Source organism: Nelumbo lutea, chromosome 5, assembly GCF_056320005.1.
Source record: "Nelumbo lutea isolate HS-2025 chromosome 5, American lotus-T2T, whole genome shotgun sequence".
Classification (NCBI taxonomy): domain Eukaryota; kingdom Viridiplantae; phylum Streptophyta; class Magnoliopsida; order Proteales; family Nelumbonaceae; genus Nelumbo; species Nelumbo lutea.
The window spans coordinates 31,368,244-31,393,688 of NC_142688.1; the positions used below are offsets into that span (position 1 = coordinate 31,368,244).

Below are 25,445 nucleotides of genomic sequence, written 5' to 3' on the forward strand. Positions count from 1 at the left end.
TATATATATATATATATATATATATATATATTGTTTCAACTTTACAAAGTGAGTCTGCAAGGCAAGTTGTTTAAGGGATTAAAAATGAAAGAATGTATGGAAATTTCAGGAAGTACATTTGAATCATCTGATCTTTTGATACAAAATTTAATCGATTACTTGAAAAGGAAGATAAAATAATCATCATCCACTTTGTCTGTACATAATAGAACAATGACACTGCTTTATAAATAGACAGAGTACAGCTAGAAAGAACCAAAGAGCACAGAGATCTAGGGACTGGTTGCAGTGGCCACTCCATCATTGCTAAGGAAGTTCTCAATTTGTATGAGTGCCTGTCAGGACAGAACTTAAATAAGATAAACTACCCCAAGCAAAACATAAATAGAATCAATAAATATAAATTCATACCAATGAAAAAAATATAAAATCCATATTTCCCCACTCATATTTTATCATACTACACATGCAGGTTTTTGGGGAACCAGTTAAAAGGCTAATTGCAGAACCTATCCTCGCCCAAATATCAACTTTCAAATAACCTAAACCATCCCATAAGGATGGTCCAGAAAAATAAAATGACACTTAATTGGATAGCAGTATCATAAACCACACTACTTTGTGGGTCATCGATGGATGTTTAAATCCACCTACATATGTAGCACATAGACAAGAAATAACAACCCCGTATGAGAAATAGTCGCATAAAAACTTATGGTTTGCATCTCATCAGTTTTTGGGACTGGTATGAAGCGGTTTGGGGAAATAGAATCTCTTAATTTTACATGTTTTATCCTAGTTCAGAATAGGAATACATTTATGAGTTCAAAGTTGTATGAAATTTCATAAAATCCTATTATAACTAAAACCAGTATTATTCAAAAAATTAAACCTAATTACAGATCTCAAGCAATCTCTCATTTAACTTTAAATATATATATATAGATAGATAGATAGATAGATAGATAGATAGATAGATAGAGAGAGATAGATAGATAGATAGATAGATAGAGAGAGAGAGAGAGAGAGAGAGAGATCAGGAACCTCGATTGCAATAGCAGTTGGAGTGATCTCACATACATCACAATGCCGCAGTTTGGCAGATATATCTGCACTGAGAACAACATTTTCACCATTTAAAAGAAAAAACAAGGTTTTCCAAACAACTCAGCATGTTCAAGGTGCTTAGATTAAAGTAGCAATATACAAGTGAATATATTGTAAAGCATGACACTTCTATTATGCTTCCAGACAGCTATCATCCTGCATACCTCATCCATCCAGTGTAGGAATGCCCAAATAGTGTATCATGCCATTCGTGGCATTCACCAAGGGGTTTCATAGTTCAAGGAACATAAACAATAGATCCTAATAATCTGACATATTGGTGTACATTTTTGGGAAAGAAATATGGGTATCCACAAAAGAGAGTTTGCCAAGTTGAAAGAGTTGACATTGCTTCCTAATGAAATAGTAGAAAAATGAAAACTGGAACGGCTCTCACATTTTCTGCTGGAGAACCATAAAGAAAAGATTTAGCAGCATGGCAGCATGGTGCATTTGAATAGTACATATACATCTAAACATTATCAATTTGATGCATAAAAAATACTACCAAAAGCTATACTCATTAGATTCTCATAATAATTTATTCCAGTCTTTTGAATGCCCAGAAAACATAGAACTAGAGATCTTGACATGTAAGATGTGTTCAAGAAACATACTAAGAAGAGAAACCCTAGTATCAGCATTGGCATATGCTTTGCCCCTTTCTTCAGAAAGCATAGACAGCCGCATAAGAGCCTGTAAGGGAAGTCAAAGGACACATTAGTTAAAAGCAACAGGCAGATTCTGATTTCTTCTCATTCAACACCCTAAAGATAGATCATAGAATAAGAATAATGAAATAAGTTATCATGTTGAACAGACATTTATAACAATAGGTTCAAAGCTACCTTTGTGTAAGCATCGCCTGATTCATCATGCAATAGTGGGCGAGAATCTGTCCCTACAGCAGCAATTCGCCTTGCCAGAGCTTCCAAAGGCACATCTAACCAGACAGTAATACCATGTCCCATGTACTTCCTGAAAATTTGAGAAATAAACATGAAATGTATTTACATGTGAAAGATATGATGTAAGTCAAAAAGTTAGGAATATATGAGGTAAACCATTACATGTTCATATTCCCATACCAGTTAATTGGCCGAACCACTGCACCACCACCAGTAGCAACAACAAGCCGGTGCATCAAAGATAATTTCCGCAGCACCTCACTCTAAATGATAAAGGAAAGATATGAACCTTTTGCTTCCAATAAATTAAGAAAACTCTCTTTTTTTATAGATAACTAATGGATATGATAATATTAGCAAAAAGATCTACATGAGTGAAGGGCTCCATCCTCAAATAAAAATTAGGAAAGTCTAGAGCTATGGCCATACAAAAGGACCTTCCCTGGACCCCTCCTAGATAGATCATCAGTGGCTGAGTTTTGTTTCCTAGGAATCAACCTTAAGGAGATGAAGAAGAGTTCAGATCGTCTCTAATCTCATATAGGTAATGTGCCAATCTCCATGGACCTAGCCAGTTCTTTGGTCTCATTTGATTCAAATACTGAATCACCAAGAATTTAGAAGTGAATCAGCTGCCTTGTCTTGGCAATTCCAGAGCCACTTAGCAGGGCTATAACTAACTGAGTAGTGTGTCCATTAACCAACAAGAAAACTATCCTAAAATTACCAATTCATAAACATGCAACAGTGGTTCTGGTTAAATACAGTAATGAAATAACCAAGAAGTGTATGTCATAATGGTATTCAGAAGTTGGTTCTTAGTCATTAGTTCATTCATTAACAATTCTACTGCTACAAATACTAGAAGACTTTCCCAGAAATATCCTACAGTGATTTGCTTCAACCTTTATATGCTTCACAGTATTATCTGAATGATGCATTGTATATAGAGACAATGCTTTCTGAAAGGCTAAACAGACACTAAAGGGGCATCTACTTTTTAGAAACCCATGGTAACAGCTTCCTGAAATTTTTGAATGCCTTCTAGCACCCAAATGCTGTGTTTGTGCAGGTGTAGGGTTGTATATGAGTTTTTGTGTCAAGTCTTCATACAATTGTATATATTATTTATTTCTATCTCCAATGCCAACTGTTTTCCATTTTCACCAAAGTTTCCACCACTACATAGCCTTGCTTCAGCCTTCAAGGGTTTTCATCCCTTTTCTGCATCAGGTTACCAAGCTTTCAATGTAGAAATCTTCTGGGCTTTCTAGCTTTTAACTCAACTACAATATCCTTCTCCCTTCTTTTCCATATTCAAATTTTTTTTGTCAAAAATCAAAGGGAAATATTTAGGTTTTTGGATGATTTTTTTTTTATGACTGACACGTTTTGACATGCATATACTTTAATTTCATAACAAGATTTCATCTGCCAATGGAATATATAGTAATAAACATTGCCATGTGACAGAAATGGTTGTAATGTATGGTACCTTGACAGGGAAATTTTTCAATGCAAACCACTGCACTAAATTACATATATGATGTGGACAGAAAAAAACAAATTAATGCAACACTTCAAGTGTACAGTAATAAGTACAAGAAATACCAAGCTGAAAACAACAACACAAGTTGGATTTTTAGGGATTTTACACCTGAGCCTGTAGTAAAACTTTTCTTTGAACAGTCCGCTACAGTAACGATGGCATCAAGCTGGCCTCCTGCATGCAGACATGTAGCGATAGAGGGATTGGAAGGTGCCAAAATGGGTTGACTCTTCAAAACCCAAGCTCCCAATACTTGAAAACCCTAACTAGGACTGAGCTACAGCTCAAACAAGAGAGAAAGAACAAAAAAAAGCTCCCAATACTTGAAAACCCTAGCTAGGACTGAGCTACAGCTCAAACAAGAGAGAAAGAACAAAAAAGACCTCTACAGAAACAACCCTCTTCTCTTTTATAAGACTCGGTGGCTTGCTGGAGAAGCCAATTAAAATATTTACAAATGAACCCCTAGAATGTTTTCCTTTCACAAACTACTTAAGAACAAAGCTAACTTCAAACAAACCCCCAAAAGATAACTTTTGTTACAAAAAGACCCAAGAGACCAAAACCCAACAGATGTGCACCCAACTGCCCCTGACCAGAATCAGAATTATAAAATGACGAAAATACCCCTGGACCCAAACTGTCAACAAAACTACCCGTAAACAACAATTTGGGATCCTACAAAAAAAAACATGCAAAACAGAATAAATTCACATTTATTCTCTTTTTATTCTTTTTCTTTCTTTCTTTCTTTCTTTTTTTGGCCTCATCAATATATCATTTTTTTTAAGGGAGTGAAGATCAACATGTGAGGGAAATATAGCAAGAGAAGATTTATCATGTAATGGACTATAAAATGTAGGATCAAGACCTTTGTTCCATGAGTTGTAATCCTATCACTTGGTGCCTCAGCTAATTATATCATAACATGTCCAAATAATTTAATTCAGCAAGTGTTCGATGACTATCAAAAATCTAATACCGTTGGAAAGCTTACTAAATTATCTATTCAACAAGCTCACAATCATGTAATTCAAATATTATAAGCAAGTTATAATCAAAGAGTACAGTCCTGTGCTTGAATCTATTTGAAGGTACTTTATCCTTTCATAGTGTTTTTAGTTATGTTATATTAGATGAATAGTTCAAATTAGTCCTTGAGCTTTGTTAAAGCATTGTGAACAGGCCCATTTATAACCGAATGAAATTGCCTTTGGTTAGCTCCCTGGAAGATGTTTCCCTTTGGTTTCTCTCTAAGAAATCCAGGCTTCGATATTGATTAAAATAAAATCTACGTCATCTTCCAGCTTCATTGTAGTAATATTTTTCTTACCTTGTCAACTTTAATGCAAAATCAGTAACAATGTCAAGTTAAGGCAAAAAGAAAGGATAGATAAAAAGATATGATGCTAAGGAATAAGAAAAGTAATGAGCAATGCTCTTTATGAACTCTGTGTAACAGATGGAATTAGTGAAGGGAGAGGTAGAAAGATGTCCCATTCGGAAGGAAAAGGTAACTACATGTAACTTCAAGAAAAAGTTATGCAACATCTGAATGAAACAATTCAAAATGATTTCTAAAATACCTCATTATCTCTAAAGAAACTCTCACTATAATTTTTGAAGATTTCAGCCACAGAAGTTGCCCCAGTAGCCTGTTCCACCAAATTGTCACTGTAGCAACCAGAACAGTAACCACAAAAACTACAGTCATTATTGAATTTATATTACAATCCATATCAATTTAGTATAGCATAATATTTTCTTGCCAAGTGGCATACTAGGGGTGTAACTGACAGAACTGCATTGAATGGGAAACATCATAATTGACCAGAACAGGGGATTTTCTTATTGGTTGGGGATAGTTCTACCCTGTTCGGAACCAGACTAGACCCATTGACAGCCCTAGTGACACTCTTCAACAAAGAAGGCCTAGCTGGTACCTTTCTCTCCATGTTTGTGTTTTGTATTTTGTAAGCGGAGAATCCTCTCTTATCACTTACTAATTTCCTGTAGATTTCTGTCTAGTGTTTGGGATTGTTTTCTTTCCCTCTTTGGTTGCAGGTGGGCTGCCCTAATCATTTATCAATCTTCCAAGAAGAGGAAAGATGTTGTAGAGGTGCACACAATTTGCTATTCTTTGAACTATATGGGAAGAGAGGAAAGAGAGAATCTCCAAGGGAAAGGAAATAACTAAGTGGTCCATTGGGTGAAGACATTGGGTCTATTCAACCCTTTATCTTCTGAAGATATTCTTAGAAGGTGAAAAATAATTGCAAACTTGCCTATTCTGAGGGTTGCAGTTCACCCTCAATGTTCAACCCTTTATCTTCTGAAGATATTCTTAGAGGGTGACAGATAATTGCAAACTTGTCTATTCTGAGGGTTGCAGCTCACCCTCAATGTTCAACCCTTTATCTTCTGAAGATATTCTTAGAGGGTGACAGATAATTGCAAACTTGTCTATTCTGAGGGTTGCAGCTCACCCTCAATGGGAATCTCCAGCTCAACTTGTCAAATTTAATTTTGATGACTGTAGTGGGGGAATCTAGGTCAATTAAGCTTTAGAGGTTTATTTAGAATTGTTTGGAAAACATTTTGACTATTTACTCGGGACCAGCATGTTATGGTAATCAGGGGCGGAGCCAGGGGGGACCGAAGGAAGCCATGCACCCCCCCATGGTGCAGAAATCCCCACTTGTGATACACTATTCCATGTAAATTCCCACCTCCCCCAACTCCGAACTCCAATGTTTGCCCCCTCCCCCTCCTCCCCCCTCCCCTCCCAATCTATTTTAGGTTTTGGCCCCCCTTATAAAAAATTCCTGGCTCCGCCCCTGATGGCAATGCAATTCAAGAATAAGTTCTAGCATTTCTACAAGGCTTCGGACTCTAGCAAAGAGCAAAAACCTCATTACTATAATCATTAAGGGGGATTCCAAGGTAGTGGTGGGATGGGTATAGAATGAGGAAAGTTGTCCTTGGGTGTACAATAAGAATGTACTGAAGGAGATAAAAGAGTTAAAAAGAGACAAGATAGCTAGTGTTCACTGGGTATACAGGTCTGCTAATAGTCTGGCTGATGGGTTAGCAAAACAGGGGGTGGAGAGAAGGAATCATATTTAATTTCTGATTAATAGAATTGTTATTGTTGGTTATTTAAAAAGCTAAAAAAGCAATTATTGAAAATATAGTTGTGAAGGTAGTGTGCATTGGGTGAAGACCATGGACATATTTGCACAAGGGGATGGAATTGGGTGGCTAATTCTACCATGGCAAGGGCAAGAGCCAAAATTCAGTGGCAGCCACCAGTACCAATCTCTTGAAGTTGAACTGTGATGTATATAATCTGGGACCTTCAAGTATAGGGAGAGTATATAGGAATGAAGAAAGTAAAATGCTTGCAATATTCTCCAGGTCAATAAACCATGGGGATTCCATTAGAGATAAGTTGCTAGTAGTATTGCAATAATTAAGACTGGGTAAGCTCTTAGGCTACAGATATATAATAGTGGAACAGAACTCAAAATTGGTGGTGGATTGGTTGAAGTACAACAGCCAAGGCTTATGGCAATACTAGCTTGTTATGAGGGACATAAAACATTTTGGAACTGGAGGCTAACTTTCTATGGACACCTAGTAACCTAGATCAGCTAATAGCTTGGCTTATGCAGAAGCTAAGCAAGGGGTACACAGGAATCAATTATTTTAGGCAAATATAATCTAAACAACATGAATGGGTGAAAAGCCTTGGCATTGTTCAAGCTTATGATGCTTAGCATGTTGTAAATACCTCATTTTTTAATCATACATTAATAAATTCAAAGTTAACAAAAAAAAAAAAAACTCCATTTCTTCTCTAATCCTTGTTATGTCCATGTCACAGAAAGCATAAAAATGGTCTAGACAAATCTTTAAAGAAATGATGAAATCAATTTATTCATTTCAGCATTTGCATAGTAATTTCAAGGTTGATGCATCCCAACCTGTGTTCACCCAAAAGTTTACTGGCATTCCTTCGGGACAATAATCCTTCAGATTAGTGGGTGCCTCAGACTTTTTATCACCATTCAAAAGATTCAATGGCAAAAGCAACAAATGGTACAGGGAAAGAAAGAGATCACCGCAAGGCAATCCGAAGACAAACCTGTCAAAGAATGAATAGCCTAATGCTTCTGATAACATCTTCCCAACTGTTGTTTTCCCAGAGCCCATCATTCCTGCATTTAACACCGAAGAGTAAAACCACTAGGATACAATTATAGTATTAGCGAATTAGACAGAATTCAAACAAGTTTTACTGACCAACAAGATATATGCAACGTCCATCTAAGCATGGGATAACCTCTTCTGCCTTCTTCTGCTATTAGAATAACACTCAATAAGAGCTGTTAATGATATTACCTTGTATGAGCAGAAAAAAAAAAAAAAGGGACTCAAATTCTAAGATTTTGACATTTGGAACTAATGGCATGGTATAAAATGCCAGAAGCATTAACAAGATAGGGTTCCTTATCCTTCCCTGAGTCATGGAATCAAACAAGAGATTTTAAAACATCATCATTACCTTTAAAACCAAAGCTTCGTCAAGAGACGCACAACGATTTTCCGATTCCAATGCCGAAGCTAGAAAAAAAAAATCGAACGAATGAATGATCAAAATGACTTTCTAACAAAGGTCTAGAGAACAAAGGCCAAGTTTTGGATTCAAAAGATAATATATTGAAAGCGGCATAAGCATTCTACTAATATATTGTCAAATACAAAAGAACATTGAAATATAGAATTACTTACCTGGAGAATTATTATAAGAACACGAAATCTCTAATGAAACCGGTCTAGGATGAATAGAAGCATTGCTCCACTGCAAATCCCTCCAATTAAACCGAAGAGTCCGTCCCTCCCTGCAATTCCTAGAAAACCGCAGAAAGCCATTGGGTCTCCTTCCAATCTTCTCGGGGGAAATCCATGTACAGCATTGCAAGCTAGATGCAGTAGCAGCCTCCATGCTCCTACTATAACAGCAAACTTCTACAAAACCACTTTCTTTTACCAGATTTCAATTAAACGTAGTTCCCAAGTAGAGGTTCAAAGAAACCGTATGATCAGAGTATTGCCGCTGCACAAGAAACAATTTTTCTTGTCGTCAGAGAAATCGAAATTCATATATCCTCCTGCTATAAATTTAGAGAAGAGCAAAGAAAAACCTAAATCTAGACCAATGGTGCCAATTTAAACTAATAAATGAATATGTACAAGGATAAGCAAAATAAAAATAAAAAAAAGAAAAGAAAAACAGAGAAAGATTGATTTTGCTTAGAGTTTAAAGGATGCAATTTAAAATATGATAGAGTAAATGAACCTTGACTTTCAAAGAAATATAGAATTTAAATGGCGAAATTCAGATTAGAGCTAACTAACCACGCATTTGATGAATATCCAAAAACCCTATAGAGGAGTTCCGTTTTGGAATCTGTTCTGACTTCAGAGGAGTTGCATAGAACACCAGAAGGCTGCGAAATGGAGCTTCTGCGGCGCAGTATAAGAGGAAGCAGGTGTGCATGATAGCAGGAACTGGTTACAGGAGGAGGGATATTTCTTACTTTCTCATATGGTTATTTATAATCGCGAACAAGGATTTCGACTTTGACGGTTCGACCTGGACATCTTCCGGGACGTTTCAGGGAAGAACTTCAAAAATATATATTTAAAAATAATATTAGCTAGTGAAATTTCGAAAACATCCCTACGGAGGACTTTTATTGTTTTATCTGACGCAAAAAGAGAAAAGATCCAAACGACCACAGTGGGAGTCGAACCCACGACCTTTTGATCCGAAGTCAAACGCGCTAATCCACTGCGCTATGCGGTCAAATTGCTGTTACCTACGTAGGAATTCTAGTTTTTAAGGAATTTTCGAGATATACTTTTTTTTTGAGAAGTTTTCCCTTTTCCGAGATATAAATATAGGAAAGGAATTTTAATGAGGGTAATTTAGTCATTTCAAAGGTGTATGGCCGGGTTGGGGGTTGAGGTCTGGTATGCCTCGGAAAGCCGCCGAGTCAAAACCAAACGAAACAACCACCTCAGCAAAAGTGGGTAGGTGGCTTGGTTTTCCGTGAGTGGATTATTAGCGGTGACACGGGTTGAGGCCACCGTCCATTCCTATTATGAAAATACCTGGAGATGAAGAAGATATGTGGGCCCTACAAGAGCATTGGTGAATAATGAGCAACCAGCAGTTGCAGGATACAACGTTGCAGCCACGTGGGAAGGAGCGTGCAGCGTGTGTCCGAGCCGAGTGGACGATGATAAGATGAGAGAGAGAGAGAAATCCACCTACCTACCAACCAAGGTAATTCAAAATAGGAAGCCCAGAGAAAGTCCACCTACCCCCACGAACCCACCCCACCCACATCGAGCAGATGTGAAAATATGAAATTGTTATGTCCTCCAGAAAACAATTAATACGAATTCGGATTTCCTGTCACAAGATTGGTTTTGATAGGATTACCCATCACAAGATTGGTTCTTACATCCACTTCGCACCTTTGTACGATTGCATCTTAATAATATGGAGATTTTTTTTTTCAAAAAAAAGTAATGGAGGGCAACTCATACGTCGGATGCTTAGTTGGTCGGTCGAATTGTAAGAAAATAAAATTGGCCCACCATGGTTTATCCAGTGCGGACACTCCGATGATTAAATTAGAATTTGGTAATGTGAGATGAAAGCTTATATTTTATTAATAGGGTTGTTCATGGGTCGGACTGGATCGGTTTACTGAGATTTTTTTCAACTGATCCGACCTCGTCGGATTACTTGAAATTGAAATCGAAATTAACCATGTGTTAAGCAAAATTGACCTGGTCGATTTGAGTCGGGTTGGGTCGTTTTTGGCTCTAAGTTCAACCATGATAATAAATTTGTAGATTGGAGAAATAAGACTGAAATTTGATGTAAAAAAGGACACCTAATTCTATTAGAAAAAGAAGACTGAAATTGGTAGGGAGCGGACCATGTTAGAATAGAAGTTCTCAATAAAATAGAAAGTCAAACTGTATTAGAGAAAGAAGATTGAAATTTGTATATTTAAAGAAACCTTCTAATCTAAGTAAAAAAGGGCACCTAATTCTAATTGTAATTGGTTGCCTATTTGGTGTAAAAGACCATAAAAACTAGGAGCATTTATTTTTTTCTTTAAACTTTTCCAAAAAAATTCATTGTCTAGTTGTCTTACAATACTTGCCATTAATGTCATTCATAACTAAAAGACTATAAATTAAGTTAGGTTGTAACTAGGATAGAGACAACTTAGTTAAGTAGGAACTAAGTAGCTTATAAATACTAACTACTAACTACTAAGTCGGTTCGGTTCGGATCGGTTTCGGATTTTACATATGAAAACCAAAACCGACCTGAACCATCGATTTATGATTTTTTACAACCTGAAATCGACCAGTGTTGAAGAAAACCCGGCCGATTCGGATCGGTCCGGGTTGGTTGGTTTGATCGGGTTGGGTCTTCTTATGAGCAACCCTACCTATTAGGCTAGTGAGTAATAAATCACACGTACCTTGTGCCGCTGGGGTTGATGCCCTTATATAGATTAGTTGTCGTAGGTCTCACGAAACACCTTTGAGATCTTTGGCCCGTATTGTTAGGAGTTCGTTTCGCACTAGGAGGTGGACTTTGTGCTAGCTAATAAGGCTTATTGAGTCCGTCCAATTCGAACAGGATAAGGATAAGAACTATAGACGTGTAGTGTGATCCCGAAGAGGTCAGAGGCAACTGGCTTGCTTCTAGAAGTTGGCTATGTATCACCTCAACAGGTCGGGTCATCATGAGTTGCTCGGACCCCAGTCCTGGCCGAGGTGTCCAAGGATCGAGGTACCTGAGGTGGCAGGAAATGCCAAGTCGATGCCCAAACAACATATTGCTTCCACGTGTCTGTGCATGAATAGGTCAGGCCAAATCACCCCTCATCAATTGCCTCCCACTCCCCGTGCTAGGGGTCCTGACCCAGTACGGGGAGTTCATGACAAGCTTAGGTAGATTTTGGTCTGGTCTTCATCCTAGTTAAGATCTAGTCTAGAGGTTAGATCCCATTGACCTAATTGGCTCAACCATAAAATTAGGTCGCATATCGGGGACGTGCAGACGTCAATCAAATTGAAAACTCCGCAAACGTCAAAAACGCGCTTAACCAATTTCAACCTCGAAAGTCGTGATCCATCGGATCAAACTGATATGAACCGTCCGTGATTGACTACAACGGCTATAAATAAGGGCCTTGGGATCCCATTCATTTTGTCTCATTTCGAGTTTTCACGTTTTGGAGGTCACACGCTAGCTTCCAGGTCAGCCGTCTTGTCTTCTCTCTCTGAGGTCATTTTTTTTTCTCCTTTCTTAGGTAAGTCACCTTTTCTCCCCTTAGTGTCTTCTTGTTCTTTTCAGCATGTCTAGTAGTACTAGTAGTCTTTTTAATGAGAGTGGGGAGTCTGGTCGGGCCGAAGAGGGCACCTCGACTCAAGATTTAGAGTCTGGCCCAATGGAGATGGTCACTTTGGCCAAGAACTCAGACTCCAATCTGGCAGAGGTGGACACCTCGGTTCAAGAATAGAAGGCTTCTAGCAGGAAAGTGTCATCTTTGCATCGTGCCCATAAGCCCCGAGGTCCAGACATACTCGGTCCTTTTACCCTGGCACCTAAGAAGATCAATGCACTAGCTGCCCGGTACAAATTCCCTGATCATTATGGTTATAACTTACCTTTGGGAAGAGTTTCCCTGATAACATGATCATGAAGAGATTACTGTCTTTGAGGAGCAATTGATTGTTGGGCTCTGCTTTCCTCTTCACCCTTTTATTGTCGAAGTCCTTAAATTCTTTGGTGTCACCATTGACCAACTTCACCCGAACTCGGTTCGTACCATGGTCAGCACCATATCTTTGTTCCATGATTTTGACCTCCCCTTAGATATCGAAACCTTTAGCTCACTCTATTCCATCAAGAAAAATCATGCCGGTCCCAAAGGGGGTGGACAAATATAGCTACTACATAGTTTATCGACCTAGATATAAGCTTCTCCATGAGTATCCCTCAAGGTATTGACTTGGAAGAGTAGGTATGTCATTGTTATTGTTGATGGGGGTTGGCCTTTCCCAACTCACTGGAGAAAAGACATCAGTGACCCCGAGGATCGGTTGAGTAGGAAGATGAAGAAGAAGATGCGATCTATAGTGGAGTTCGGCCTGATACTGGGAGACTACTTGGCCAAGGATAAACTTGTTAAGGCCAGGTTGAGTCCTCCGGGTAGATCGTCTCTTCGGGCATACGCATAAGTACTTCATTTCGACCTTATTTTATTTTGTTCCCGTTCAGCTAATATTTTGTTCATCTTCCATAGACATCATGACTGACATTCTGATAACCATGTTGTTTACCGACAATTGTCTAAAACCTCACTTATCCTTAATTTTTTCTCACACTCCATTCACATGTGACTGATATACTTTTTAAATTTTCTAAAATACCCTTTTATTGTTCTATTCCATCTCAGTCTTAGTCTATAATTTCGCCTCAGATTTCGTCTCTGATACTGTATTCTTCTATCTATATCTCCCTCTCCGATTCCAGCTATATCTTCTCATATCTGTTTTAGTAAACCACCCATTAATAGCAAATGCCAATTCAAACACCCATTAATAACAAAGAATGATCATGTTAGACAACTTGATTTTTCCATACAGTACTATTAGTAATAGAAGACATATACTACAACTCTATGGTAACGTGTTGTGATGAATCAATTTTTGGTGATGTATCAAATTTTTTGACTAAGTACCTCGTCAGTGACATATGCTCCCAATTAGCCTGTGACTCAGAAGCTGAAGTGAAGCTCCCTAGTGGCGAGATGTCTGGTGGCGAGCTACCTAGTGGCGAACTGCCTAGTGGTGAGCTCCCTGGTGGTGAACTGCTTGGTGGTGAACTACCTTGATGAACTGCTTGGTGGTGAGCTATCCGGTGGCGAAATGTCTAGGGGCGAGCTGCATGGTGCCGAGCTGCTGAACGACACCATTAGTGCTGAACGACAATGACAATTGTCAAAAAACATAAAGGTACTTTAAGACAATATGCAAAGAGTAAAGGTAGAATTAGTCAATTTCCTAAACCATGGGATACTTTAAGAAATTTGCTCTTTTAATAGCCCAATAGACCAATAAACAGTCTTGGTCTTTAAAGACCGCTCCAAAAAGCTCAATTGGTCTATCGGGTTGTTGAAAAAGACTTGCCAAACAGCATCTAAAATGTCATTTTAAGATTCGTACAAACAAGAGGACAATTTTTCAAAATGACAAAATGCAAACCACAAAGCACTATTATCTCTTTTTCACCCACTTATCTTAAAAGCCCTAATCAAACAAAACCCTCACCACAAGAAAGAAGAATAAACATAAATAAGGGTTTGCATAAATTCGTAAGAGAAAGGGCAAATTGGTCCCATAAAATTAAAATAGGGTAGTTTGAAAACTTAAAAACATTCACAAGCATGTAACAATCACTTGAGTACCTTTTCTAAGGGTTTTCTAAATAAGGGGCACCCAAAATTTGGGTAGATGGGATTTCTTGAAAGAAAAAAGTGTGCAAACACGTTGAGAACAGTGGTGTTCATGGATTGGTCCAAGTTGAGATTTGCACCTATGATAAGGACTATAGTTTGGGGTTGGGCTAAGGGCTATATAAATGTGTATGTGTGTATATAAAATTTCTACATTAATACGTATGTAGAAGTTTTATTATGCAAGCCAGAATGGGCCCAAGTCTAGAATTTCCAAGCTAGTATGAGCTGGAATGATCACTCCTAGCTAGCTAGAGCATGGCATTCACCCATACATTTAAAATATCTCTTCATGAATTTAACATACAAGAATTGGAGATACTCCCAATGTATGGCTAGATACAATGCTCCCAACGTGTTCACATGATTTTTTCTTTGGGGAGGTCTTGGCTTTAGAGGCATTCATTATATGGTTCAGACTGCCAAACTGGGTTGAACCAAATAATAATTAGTGGTTTAGTTTGGGAAAATTTTTAAATCTCATAAACCAAATTAAACATAAACTGAATTATTATTATTATTATTATTATTATTATTATTATTATTATTATTATTATTATTATTTATGTTGTGCAATCTGGGCACTACTAGTTGGCAGCTGACTGGCTCCTATTTGGCGACATACGGTACTTGAGAAGAAGACGGTGAAGGATTCCCGAGGGACTTGCCTAGTGGGATTACTCCAATGCTTAAGTTAGAATGCTAGAGAAAGTAATAAAGAGTGCAAAGAAGGCTAAGAGTGCAGGTCCTGCTAGATCACTGAATGCTTGAGATTAACTCGAAAGAGAGTTCAGGTATATTCCAAGTGTTTAAGATGTAAGATGTTCAAGGTGTCTTTTCCCCTTCAACCATGGGGCTCTTAAATACGAGTGTTCTTGTCAAATCGGGCGTAACCGCCACTGGACCTCTGTTGCAGCCGTTATCTGCCAGGGCTGCGCAGGTAACCATTGCAGAGTACTACCCAATCGGATGAGTGACAGGTCCCTGAAGGATAGACACGCCACCATCTGTCGAGAGACATGGGTGCAGTCTGATGGGTATGGTTTTGTCAGATAGAAGCTTCCTGAAAACATTACGTCGCTTAGCAGTGAGTTGCTTTGTAGCGAGCTATCCCGTAGCAAACTGCCTTGTAGCATGCTATTCTGTTGCGAGCTACCTTGTAGCGAGCTCCCAGGGGTATTTTGAGGTGATTCCTTTTGATGTTGCCCTTAGGGCAATTTTTCTGCCTAAGTGTTGGAGCGAGCTGGTTATCTTAGCTCGCGAGCTGGGATAGATTTATCTTGGAGTATTCCCTTTTAGTACATCGGGGATCCTCGAGCTCGCGCTATAGCAAACTCACCCTATAGCAAGCTGTGACATAACGAGCTGTCCTGCGGGCTCGTTACTTGGTCACGGTCAGACCGTTGTGCTGAGATGTTACTTGTGCTGAGTCATGTCCACATGTCACCGTATCAAGGGGTCAGGTCAAATCGCCCTCCATCAATTGTCCCCCACTCCTCGGGCTAAGGGTGCTACCTTAGCATGAGGAGTTCATGAAGTGTGACGGGGGATTTGACCCGAAGTTCAAACTTGATTGACTGCTCGCATCAAATACGTGCGCAGAAGTCAGGGGATCTCTAGACCTTTTGAGTGCCAAAAGATGTGCCAAAGCGGCTCTTAGTTTCGGAAGAAGTGTAGCCGTCATTACCTTAATAATGGGAGACGTGTAGCCAGCCACATTTTAGCTTCAGGAGGCGTGCGGTCAGCTTGACTGTGAACTGTCAGATCCGTTTTAATCTAAGCTGTCGATTTGAGGGCACAATGGCTATAAATAGAAGGGGCCTAGGCCTCATTTCTTTTACGCTAACTTGCCTTGCCTTCGGATTCTGATGTCGCGTCTTCATCTAGCTGCCCGAGTTCTTCTTTTGTTCACACCGTCTTTTCGGTTCATCTCTTCCCTGGTGAGTCTTATCATTTAGGTAGTATGTCTGGGTATCCGTACTACGTCTTTTCCCGGGGTGACGACCAAGATGACGCCCCCTCGAGCTCAGGGGGAGCTTGGGGGCAGGCCTCGGAAGCTCGGGAGGCTTCTGGCAAGACTGCTTCCACCTCTCGGGGCAAGGAACCAAATAGCTTTGGTCCTTCCTCCATGTCGATGGAGAGACTTAGGACCTTGGTTCTCCAATTTAACCTCCCCAGAGACCTTGTCTATAGCCTCCCTTCTGGTGACTATCCCTGGGAGCACGGTCCTAATGAGATAGTGATCTTCCAGAAGCAGGTCATCACTGGCCTCCGTCTTCCTCTATATCCTCTGATAGTGGAGGTTTTGAATCACTTCAACGTCACTGTTGACCAACATCACCCCAACTCCATCCGAAATGTAGTTGGGACTATCTCTTTGTTTTATAAGTACTGTTTTCCCCTTAACCTCGACATCCTCTCCACCATTCTTTGCATTAAGAATGCTTCTCCCAGAGCACCTCCAGAAAGGTGTTCCTACTATTTTTCTCCCCGCCGCAGCTTCAAGCTCTTATATGAGTTGCCAAACAGGATCCCGACCTGGAAGCGGGACTATTTTGTAGTTCGCAACCCCAAGGGGTGGCCCTTCCCAACTCACTAGAGGGATGCCATTCAGGATTTGGGGGTTGACTTGGACCCCAAAGTTCGGGAAACGCTGTGATCCTAGGCAGCGGTTGGCTTTCATTGGTCGGACTACTTGATCGAGGACAAGCTCACGTAGGGCGACCTGAGCTCGGGTAGGTTGCCTTTTAGGTCACGTGGTGCCTTGTAAATTTTTTTTACTGGACTAATACCTTGTGATTTTTGGTAGCCATCATGTTTGGTGTTGACACACACCACCTTTTATCCAACAACCAAAAGCGTAAGGCGAAGAGGTCACATCCTGACCGAGCTTCCACTTCTGGGGTTGTTGAGTTCAAGTCTGCTGGCCCAGACTTCGCTTCTCCACTACCTGAGGTCCCACCGGTCCCATCTGAGGTAGTTTCCACAGAAGGTGGCCTTGAGGAGGGCGAGCTCCTGGGGCAAGGACTGTTCCCTCCGTCCAAGCCATCCCACCCCTTCCCCTTCCTACAGTTCCCTACCGGGAACTAGGAGGGTGTTGATGACTACATCATGGCTGCGCGAAAGAGCCAAAGGGAGATCTGCCATGAGGAGATCGCTAGTTGGGGAGAGATGGACCCCAAGGAGCTTGCCAGGCTAGCCTCTGCTCACTGCATGGTGGTAAGTGGGCTTTTTCTTCCTTCTCTTTCTTTTCTCTCCTTTTCTCTTTCCTGACCTTAGTCTTTTGTTGGCAGGTAAACTCCGCCATCCACGCCATGGCCCTCCAGACTAACATTCACTCCGGCGATGCTCGTGCTTAGAGGTCAACCATGCAGAAGCTCTAGGGCGAGCTCGACCGGGCTCGAGGTGAAGTCCTTCAGGCTCAAAAGAGGAGCGAGGCCCAGGAACTGCTTGTCCAGGACCAGGAGGCATAGATCACCCGGCTATCTGAGGAGAGTACTCGCTACTGGGAGGAGTCATCGAGGGTGGCAACAGAGAGGGAGCTTCTTTGCCAGCAGGTTCGAGACTTGGAATCCACGCTTCAGGACCAAACTCAAAACTTCGACTCCATGGTGGAAGCTGAGCGAGCTAAGGCGGTGTGGGACTTCAAGGACTCCCAGGAGTACCACGACCTCCAGTGGAGTATGGATCGAGCTTCTACCGCTTTAGATTTAAGCTTTGCCACTGGCTGGTCCGAAAGAAGTTCTTCGGGCTCAACCTCGATGGCATAACAATGAAGGATCTGGATCCTGAGACGGCAGACCTGGCAGAGGAGGAGGGTTTTGACTCTCTAGAGGATGATGACGAGGTGGAGGCGGTGGATCCCTGAGGCCAGTTTCTCTTCTGTTTTTTGTTTTCTCTGAATGGATTCTGGTGGTTCCCGGGTATTAGAACCCAGTTTTAAATCTCTTTCTTGGGTGGTTGGGCCCTACTTTGTTTTTGTTGAACTTTCCCAAGTTGTTAAGCCCGGTTTTTTTATTTATATAAACTAGAATGGAATTTTTATCTTTTTATGCTAAGTATGGTGTGCTCTTTACTTTCTGCCCACTCGAGCTATAGGAGCTACATACCCGAAGTAGGATTTTTTGGTAGTTGTTACCTCGAGCTATCCCTTGATGCTTGAGGTAATTTTATGGTATACCCCGAAGTAGTTATCATGCATGCCCGAACTGTATGTTCATAGGTCGTTCCTCATTGGGTTCAACTGGTATACCGAGATTGGCTACGCTCCATAGGGTTCACCCCCGAGCTGCCCACGCCTCTGGTGCCAATACTTAGCCTCTACCAGTGAAGTGGTTAGGTCTTTCACACTGCCGAGGTCTTAGTTAGCTTGGCGTTTTAGACCTTAGGCTGAGAGAGTGACTTATAGTCCACTCTTGGAGTTTGCCCCATGCTGTGCAGGCGACTAGGTCTTATCGCGCCGAGGTCTACGTTCGCTCGGCATTTTGGCCCTTAGGCTCTAGGAGTGACTCGTGGTCTACTCATTAGTTTACCCATGCCATAGAGGTGACTAGGTCTTATCGCACCGAGGTCTGCGTTAGCTCGGCATTTTGGCCCTTAGGCTCTGAGAGTGACTTGTAGTTTACTCAGTAGTTATAGGTAATACTACCTTAAGTTGACAATATTTCATGCCCGAGGTACTTGTTTCCCTTCTAGGGTTCCAAGCTCATATGTTCCTTCCTCGAGCACCCATTTGACTTGGTAGGGTCCTTCCCAATTCGGTCCGAGCTTGCCAACACCGGGCTTAGGTACCATGACTTTACGAAGGACCAGGTTGCCGATGCGGAGGTTCTGCTTCTTGACCCTGGCGTTATAATACCGAGCTACTCTTTGTTGGTAGGTTGCAGTCCTGATATATGCGAGGTCCCTTACTTTGTCAAGCAGGTCGAGGTTGGTACGTAGCTTGTCTTCATTTGCCTTATTATCATACGCTTTTAGTTGTAGCGAGGGAACCTTGTTATCAGTTGGGATGACTACTTCAGTGCCGTAGGTGAGGTTGAAAGGGGTCTCTCCTGTGGCGGTCTTCATTGTAGTTCGGTAAGCCCATAGAACACTGGGTAGCTCGTCTGCCCATAGTCCTTTAGCTCGGTCTAACTGTGCCTTCAGTCCACGGAGGATAGCTCTGTTTGTAACTTCTACTTGACCATTTGCTTGGGGGTGTGTGACTGAAGTGAAGTTCTATCGGATTCCCATGTCTTGGCACCAGTTATGGAATTTAATGTCTTCGAACTGCTTACCGTTATCATAAAACAGTACCCAAGGTAACCTGAAGCAGCACACTATATTTTTCCAAAAGAAGTTTTGTACGTTTTGAGCTGTGATTGTCACAAGAGGTTCAGCTTCTACCCACTTGGTGAAATAATCCACTGCTACCACTAAGAATTTCCTCTGGCCTATCGCTAGTGGAAACGGTCCGAGTATATTGATGCTCCATTGTGCAAAAGGCCACGGGCTGGTGAGATACTTGAGGTCGGCAGCAGGCTGATGGTGGATGTTGGCATGCTTCTGACACTTGTCACACTTTCTGATGAGCTCAATAGCATCTACTTTCATTGTTGGCTAGTCGTACCCCTATCATAGCGCTTTTTTGGGCGAGGGCCCTGCCCCCCAAGTGTCCGCCGCACAGGCCCTCATAAGTGTCATGGAGCACAAGCTCAGCTTCAGAAGGTCGCAAGCAGCGCAGGTAGGGGAGCGTATAGGATCTTCGGTACAACTGTTCGTCTATCATGACGTATTTGGCCGCCTGACGCTCTACCCTTCTGGCGGCATTGCAGTCTGCAGGGAGGGTCCCGTGTAGCAAGAAGCTCGCAAGCGGGTCAATCCAGCTGGGCTCTGCTTGAACGAAAGGAGCGACCTCACTGCCCCCTCGAGAATGCTAGGCCGAGGCAGGTTCTCTATGTACACACTTCTCATGGTATTATCACTGGCACTGGCTAACCAGGACAGGGTGTCAGCCTCAGCGTTCTCCGACCTCGGGATTTGCCTGATGAAGTGTGATTGGAAGTTGAGCAGAGCCTCTCTTACTTTGGCTAAGTAGGCAATCATAGTTGGTTCGCGAGCTTCGTATTCGCCTGTGACTTGATTGACCATGACCTGGGAATCGTTGCAGATGACGTTATGCTTGGCTTTCACTTCTTTGGCTAGGGCCAGCCCGGTTATCAACGCCTCGTACTTCGCTTCATTGTTGGATGTCGCAAACTCGAAGCGTAGTGCGTACTCTAGTTTTGTGCCACTTGGGCCGTACAGAATTATTCTGGCTCCGCTTGGCCTAACTAGGAGAGATGTCGCACTGGTTTCTACCTCACGGTGCTTGAACTCAACTTGCTTGGGAGCTTCGGGCTTGCCCGAACAGGGGGCCTCGTGCTCAACCGGCCTAGGGACTTCGGAGATGAAAGTGCATTCCGCGACGAAGTCTGCTAAGGCTTGGGCCTTGATAGCAATTCGTGGCTTGTATTGAAGGTCGTACTCGCTGAGCTCAATGGCCCACTTCGTAAGTCGATCAGAGACCTCAGGCTTGAGCAGAACTTGCCTCAGAAGTTTGTTGGTGAGGACGACAACAGTATGACCTTGGAAGTACGAACGAAGCTTTCGGGCTGCAATAACTAGTGCATAGGCCATCTTTTCTATCTCTGTCTATCTCGTCTCTGCTCCCTACAACACTTTACTAACATAGTAAATAGGTCGTTGGACCCGATCTACCTCTTTTATTAGTACTGAGCTGATCACTTTGTCACTTGTCGAGAGGTACAACTCTAAAACATCGCCCTCCTCGGGCCGGGTTATGACCGGTATGCTAGCGAGGTACTATTTGAGCTTGTCGAATGCGAGTTGGCAATCTTCATTCCATTCAGACCCTTTGCTTTTAATTGCTTTAAAGAAAGGTAGACAGTGGTCTGCCGACTTGGACATGAAGCGGCTTAGAGCAGTTATTAGGCCATTCAACCTCTGAAATTCCTTCATTTTTCAGGGTGGTCTCAAGTCTAGGATGGCTTTTACTTTGTCTGGGTTAACCTCAATGCCACACCGGTTAACGATGTACCCCAGGAACTTACTCGAGGTGACACCAAAGACACATTTATTCAGGTTCAATTTCATGTTAAATCTACGCGGAATTTTAAAAACCGAATGCGGGTCTTGTATTAAATCATGTGAAAGATGGGTTTTGACGACCATGTCGTCTACATAACACTCTATTTCTCGGCCACTCAATGGCTCAAACAACTTATTTACAAGTCTTTGAAAGGTTGCCCCAGCATTTTTAGCCCAAAGGGCATGACCTTGTAGCAGTACAGGCCAAGCTCGGTTATGAAGGCAGTCTTTTCTTCATCAGTCGGGTTCATCCTGATCTGGTTGTAGCTTGAATAGGCGTCTAGTAAGCTCAGCAACTCGTGCCCCGAGGTCGCGTCCACCAGACGGTCGATCCTGGGGAGTGGGAAGCATTCCTTTGGGCAAGCTCGATTCAGGTCAGTGTAGTCGACGCACATGCACCATTTATCGTTAGCCTTTTTTACCAGAACGGGATTGGCCACCCAGCTCGGGTAATGGACTTCCCTGATAAAATCAACTGCAAGGAGCTTCCCGACCTCCTCGTCGACTGCCCTCCATCGCTCTGGGGCTAGGTTGCGTTTCTTCTGTCTAACGGGCCTAACTACAGGATCTGTATTAAGCTTATGAGTTATAATGCTGGGGTCTATGCCGGACATTTAAGTCATAGACCATGCAAAAACATCTAAGTTTTCAAGTAAGAAGCGTACCAGTTTAGATTGCAGAGGCTCCTCAATGGAAGCGCCAATCTGAAGTGTCCGGGTTGGGTCCTCCGTCGATGTCGGGATGGAGATGGTCTCTTCTGTGGGTGTAGCTCGCTCCTCGCTCTACTCCGTAAATTGCTCCAGCTCAAGGTCGTCGGGCACCTTGGCTTTCCCTTTGAGGGCGACGATGTAGCATTTGCGAGACTCAAGCTGGTCACCTTGCGTTATCCCGATTCCAAAGTTCGTGGGGAACTTTATGGCCAATTTGTAAGTGGAGACCATAGCTCGTAAGGCATGGGTGATCGGTCGACCTACTATGGCATTATACGGGGAGGGGGTTGCGACCACTAAGAAGTCATGGTTGAGCCTCACTATGCTAGGCCAAGTGCCGACTTCCACAGGTACTGTAATCCTTCCCATGGGCCTGACTTCCTCTTTGTTGAAGCCTACCAGGGGAGTGTTCGCGGGCTCCAGGTCACTCTCTTGGAGCTGAAGTTGGTCGAAGATGCTTTGAAGAGGATGTTCGTTGAGCTGCCTGAGTCAACGAGGATGCGCCTGACTTCAAAGTCATTGATTTCATCTTTATGACAAGCACGTCATCATGGGGGTAGTGCACCCCGTACTCGTCGTCTTCTATGAAGAAGATCGGGTCTTCCATCCTTGGCCGCTTCGGGGGGTTCTGTTCTTCCCTAGCAGCCTCGTGAGCTGATGCTCGAGTTGCAGCTGAGGTGCAGCCCGCCACAATCGATCCTCTAATAATCACGAACTGCGAGGTCCAGATCGGGTATTTGTAAACAAGCATCGTTAAACCGCTTAATGTAACTTCGAATGGATTCCCCTTCCTTTTGTACTATGCCGAGGAGGCTTTCTTGAGTTCTTGGGCACCTCTTACTGGTGACAAAGTGGGAGGTGAAGACTTGCACAAACTGCACCCAACTTCTTATCAATCCGGGTGTGAGATTTTGGTACCAAGTATGGGCTACCCCTTTGAAGGTGGTGGAGAAGGCTACACACATACAGGATTCACTGGCTCTTGCTAGGTGCATCTGGGACTGAAAGGCGTCCACATGATCATTTGAATCGAAGGATTCATCATACTTATCTAGGGGAGGGAGCTTGAAGCCCCTTGGTGGGGGGACAACAAGAAGTTTTGGCGACAGCGGGGAAGGAACTGAAAGGAGAGGAGTAGGTTTTACTTCATCTGAGCTTACCTCATCCTTACCTCTGAGCTCGGGCAAGATGCGAGTAGCAGTTTGGCGAACTCATCAGCATCTCCGCTGCTGCTTCGTTGGCTCGGCGTTGGTGCTGCTTGCTTCAGTGTTACCGAGTTTGATGGGCTTGGACTACTGATGGTAGCTCTGAAGCGAAGGGCCCTGCCTATAGTCTACGGTTAGGACCTCAAACGGGTTTTCTACGAGCAGGAGCTCGAACTGAGAGTGTTGGGGCGATGCGAGCTTGACCAGTTGGGAGGCCCTCGACTTGCCCATAGGCTGTGAGGCGGGGGTGGCTGGCCTCTCCTTTTCTGCCATGGGATGAGGCTTGGCTCTTGGAAGGATCCTAGGCCTAAGAGGCTTCTCCTCAGCGAGGTCATTCACTCTGACGGGAGGGCTTGGTTTGCTTCGTGGCTGGGTGCTGAGGGGGAAGCGACTGCTGGGCCTGAGGCAAGGAAGGAAACTGCTGCTGGTATTGGTACTGAGAGACTTGATGTAGCACTTGTTGCTGGTAGAGTTGGAACTGCTAGAACTACTGCATTTGAACTTGCATGGCTCGCATGCACTGCACTAGGTCTTCCAACTGTTTCTGGTTGGTCATTAAGGGCACAACCGAAGGTTCAACAAAGGTTGTTTCCAACCGTGGAAGGGAGTGGAGCATTCACAGGTGCCACTATGAGAGGCATGTTCAAGCTGGGAACCCCATCCACAAAGAGGGGAACGGTGAACTGTCCGATACAGACAGTGGGGGACTGGGGTTGCTCCCCATAAGCATTCTGGTTGGCACCATGTCCGACGTTGCTGGAGGAGTCCATAAATGCTAAGTTCTCAGAAGGAATTTGTAGAAACTTAGAAGAAGGCTTTTTGAAGCGTTTCCCATAGACGACGTCAAATGATGTTGTGCAATCCGGGTACTCCTAGCTGGAAGCTGACTGGCTCCTAGTTGGCGATGGACGGTACCTGAGAAGAAGACGATGAAGGATTATCGGGGGACTTGCCCAGTAGGAATACTCTGATGCTTAAGTTAGAACGCTAGAGAAAGTAATAAAGAGTGCAAAGAAGGCTAAGAGTGCAGGTCGCGCTAGATCACTGAATGCTTGAGATTAGCTCGAGAGAGAGTTCAGATATATTCCAAGTGTTTAAGGTGTAAGATGTTCAAGGTGTCTTTTCCCTTCGACCATGGGGCTCTTAAATACGAGCGTTCTTGTCAAATCGGGCGTAACCGCCACTGGACCTCTATCGCAGCCGTTATCTGCCAGGGCTGCGCAGGTAACCATTGTAGAGTACTACCCAATCGGATGAGTGACACGTCCCGGAAGGACAGACACGCCACCATCTGTCGAGAGATTTGGGTGTAGTCTGTTGGACTGGCAGGGACTATGCCGTCAATCAAGAGACGTGGTGTAGTTTGACGGGTACGGTTTTGTCAGATAGAAGCTTCCTGAAAACATCGCGTCACTTAGCAGCGAGTTGCCTTGTAGCGAGCTATCCCATAGCGAGCAGCCTTGTAATGAGCTATTCTGTTGCAAGCTACCTTGTAGCGAGCTCTTAGGGGTACTTCGAGGTGATTCCTCTTGAGGTTGCCCTTAGGGCAGTTTTTCTGCCTAAGTGTTGGAGCGAGCTGATTATCTTAGCTCGCGAGCTGGGATAGATTTATCTTGGAGTATTTCCTTTCAATACATCGGGGGTCCTCGAGCTCGCGTTATAGCGAGCTCACCCTATGGCGAGTTGTGACGTAGCGAGCTGTTTTGCGAACTCATTACTTGGTCGTGGTTAGGCTATTGTGCTGAACTGTTACTTATGCTGAGTCATGTCCACATGTTACCGTCTCAAGGGATCGGGTGAAATCACCCTCTATCAATTATTATTATTATTATTACTTTTTGTGTAGGCATGTGTGTTATTTGGGCTTTCAAATTTGTTGATTTGGTTTCAATACTAAAATGGTTAATTCTATCTTGAGAAATTTCTAATTTAGCAGCGGACCGTGAGCATCATTACTGTGCTCAATTTTGGGTGGGTATCCGCACTCATGTCAAACCCAACCCACCATATGAAGCAAGAATTATCTCGTGGGTCATACGAATTTAAGAGCCCCATTGTAGAAGACCGGACTTAAATTGCTCATAAGAAACTTGGATTTACTACCCACACCCTATTACTACAGACACATTGTAAATATTTCCCGTATTTGTAAATTATCATTGTTGAGAGATGTTATGACAGGTGACTTGGTAACCGTGGGTAGCAGATCTAGACGG

The 25,445-nt window shown here is 42.7% G+C and overlaps 1 protein-coding gene and 1 non-coding gene across 7 annotated transcripts; both read right to left on the reverse strand.

Annotated features, from left to right (window-relative positions):
* Positions 1-66: 66 nt before the first annotated feature.
* LOC148851447 (shikimate kinase, chloroplastic-like) lies at positions 67-9,292 on the reverse strand. Of its 6 annotated transcripts, none has more exons than XM_088944550.1 (11): positions 8,986-9,248; positions 8,359-8,683; positions 8,132-8,190; positions 7,870-7,924; positions 7,712-7,784; positions 5,151-5,238; positions 2,196-2,278; positions 1,956-2,085; positions 1,725-1,803; positions 1,045-1,114; positions 67-335 (listed from the first exon to the last, which is right to left on the reverse strand). In XM_088944550.1, exons 2-11 carry the CDS (start codon positions 8,570-8,572, stop codon positions 71-73), a joined length of 1,116 nt encoding a protein of 371 aa, XP_088800676.1. In that variant the 5' UTR covers positions 8,573-8,683; positions 8,986-9,248; the 3' UTR covers positions 67-70. The 6 variants fall into 6 exon arrangements, with proteins under 6 accessions (XP_088800676.1, XP_088800675.1, XP_088800679.1 ...); XM_088944549.1 differs by having other exon boundaries at positions 7,870-7,927; XM_088944553.1 differs by having other exon boundaries at positions 7,870-7,968; positions 8,986-9,154.
* Positions 9,293-9,362: 70 nt separating this feature from the next.
* TRNAR-UCG (transfer RNA arginine (anticodon UCG)) lies at positions 9,363-9,436 on the reverse strand. Its single transcript has one exon. It is a non-coding gene; the product is annotated as a tRNA-Arg (tRNA).
* Positions 9,437-25,445: the final 16,009 nt, after the last annotated feature.

Bases quoted from the DNA above. Each gene is read 5' to 3' on its own strand.
- LOC148851447 (XM_088944549.1), bottom strand. From the start codon at position 8,572: ATGGAGGCTGCTACTGCATCTAGCTTGCAATGCTGTACATGGATTTCC. The intron at 7,928-8,131 runs GTAATGATGATG...TTATTCTAATAG, and splicing joins ACGAAGCTTTGGTTTTAAAG to CAGAAGAAGGCAGAAGAGGT. The intron at 336-1,044 runs GTTCCTGATCTC...CTGTCCTGACAG, and splicing joins CAACTGCTATTGCAATCGAG to GCACTCATACAAATTGAGAA.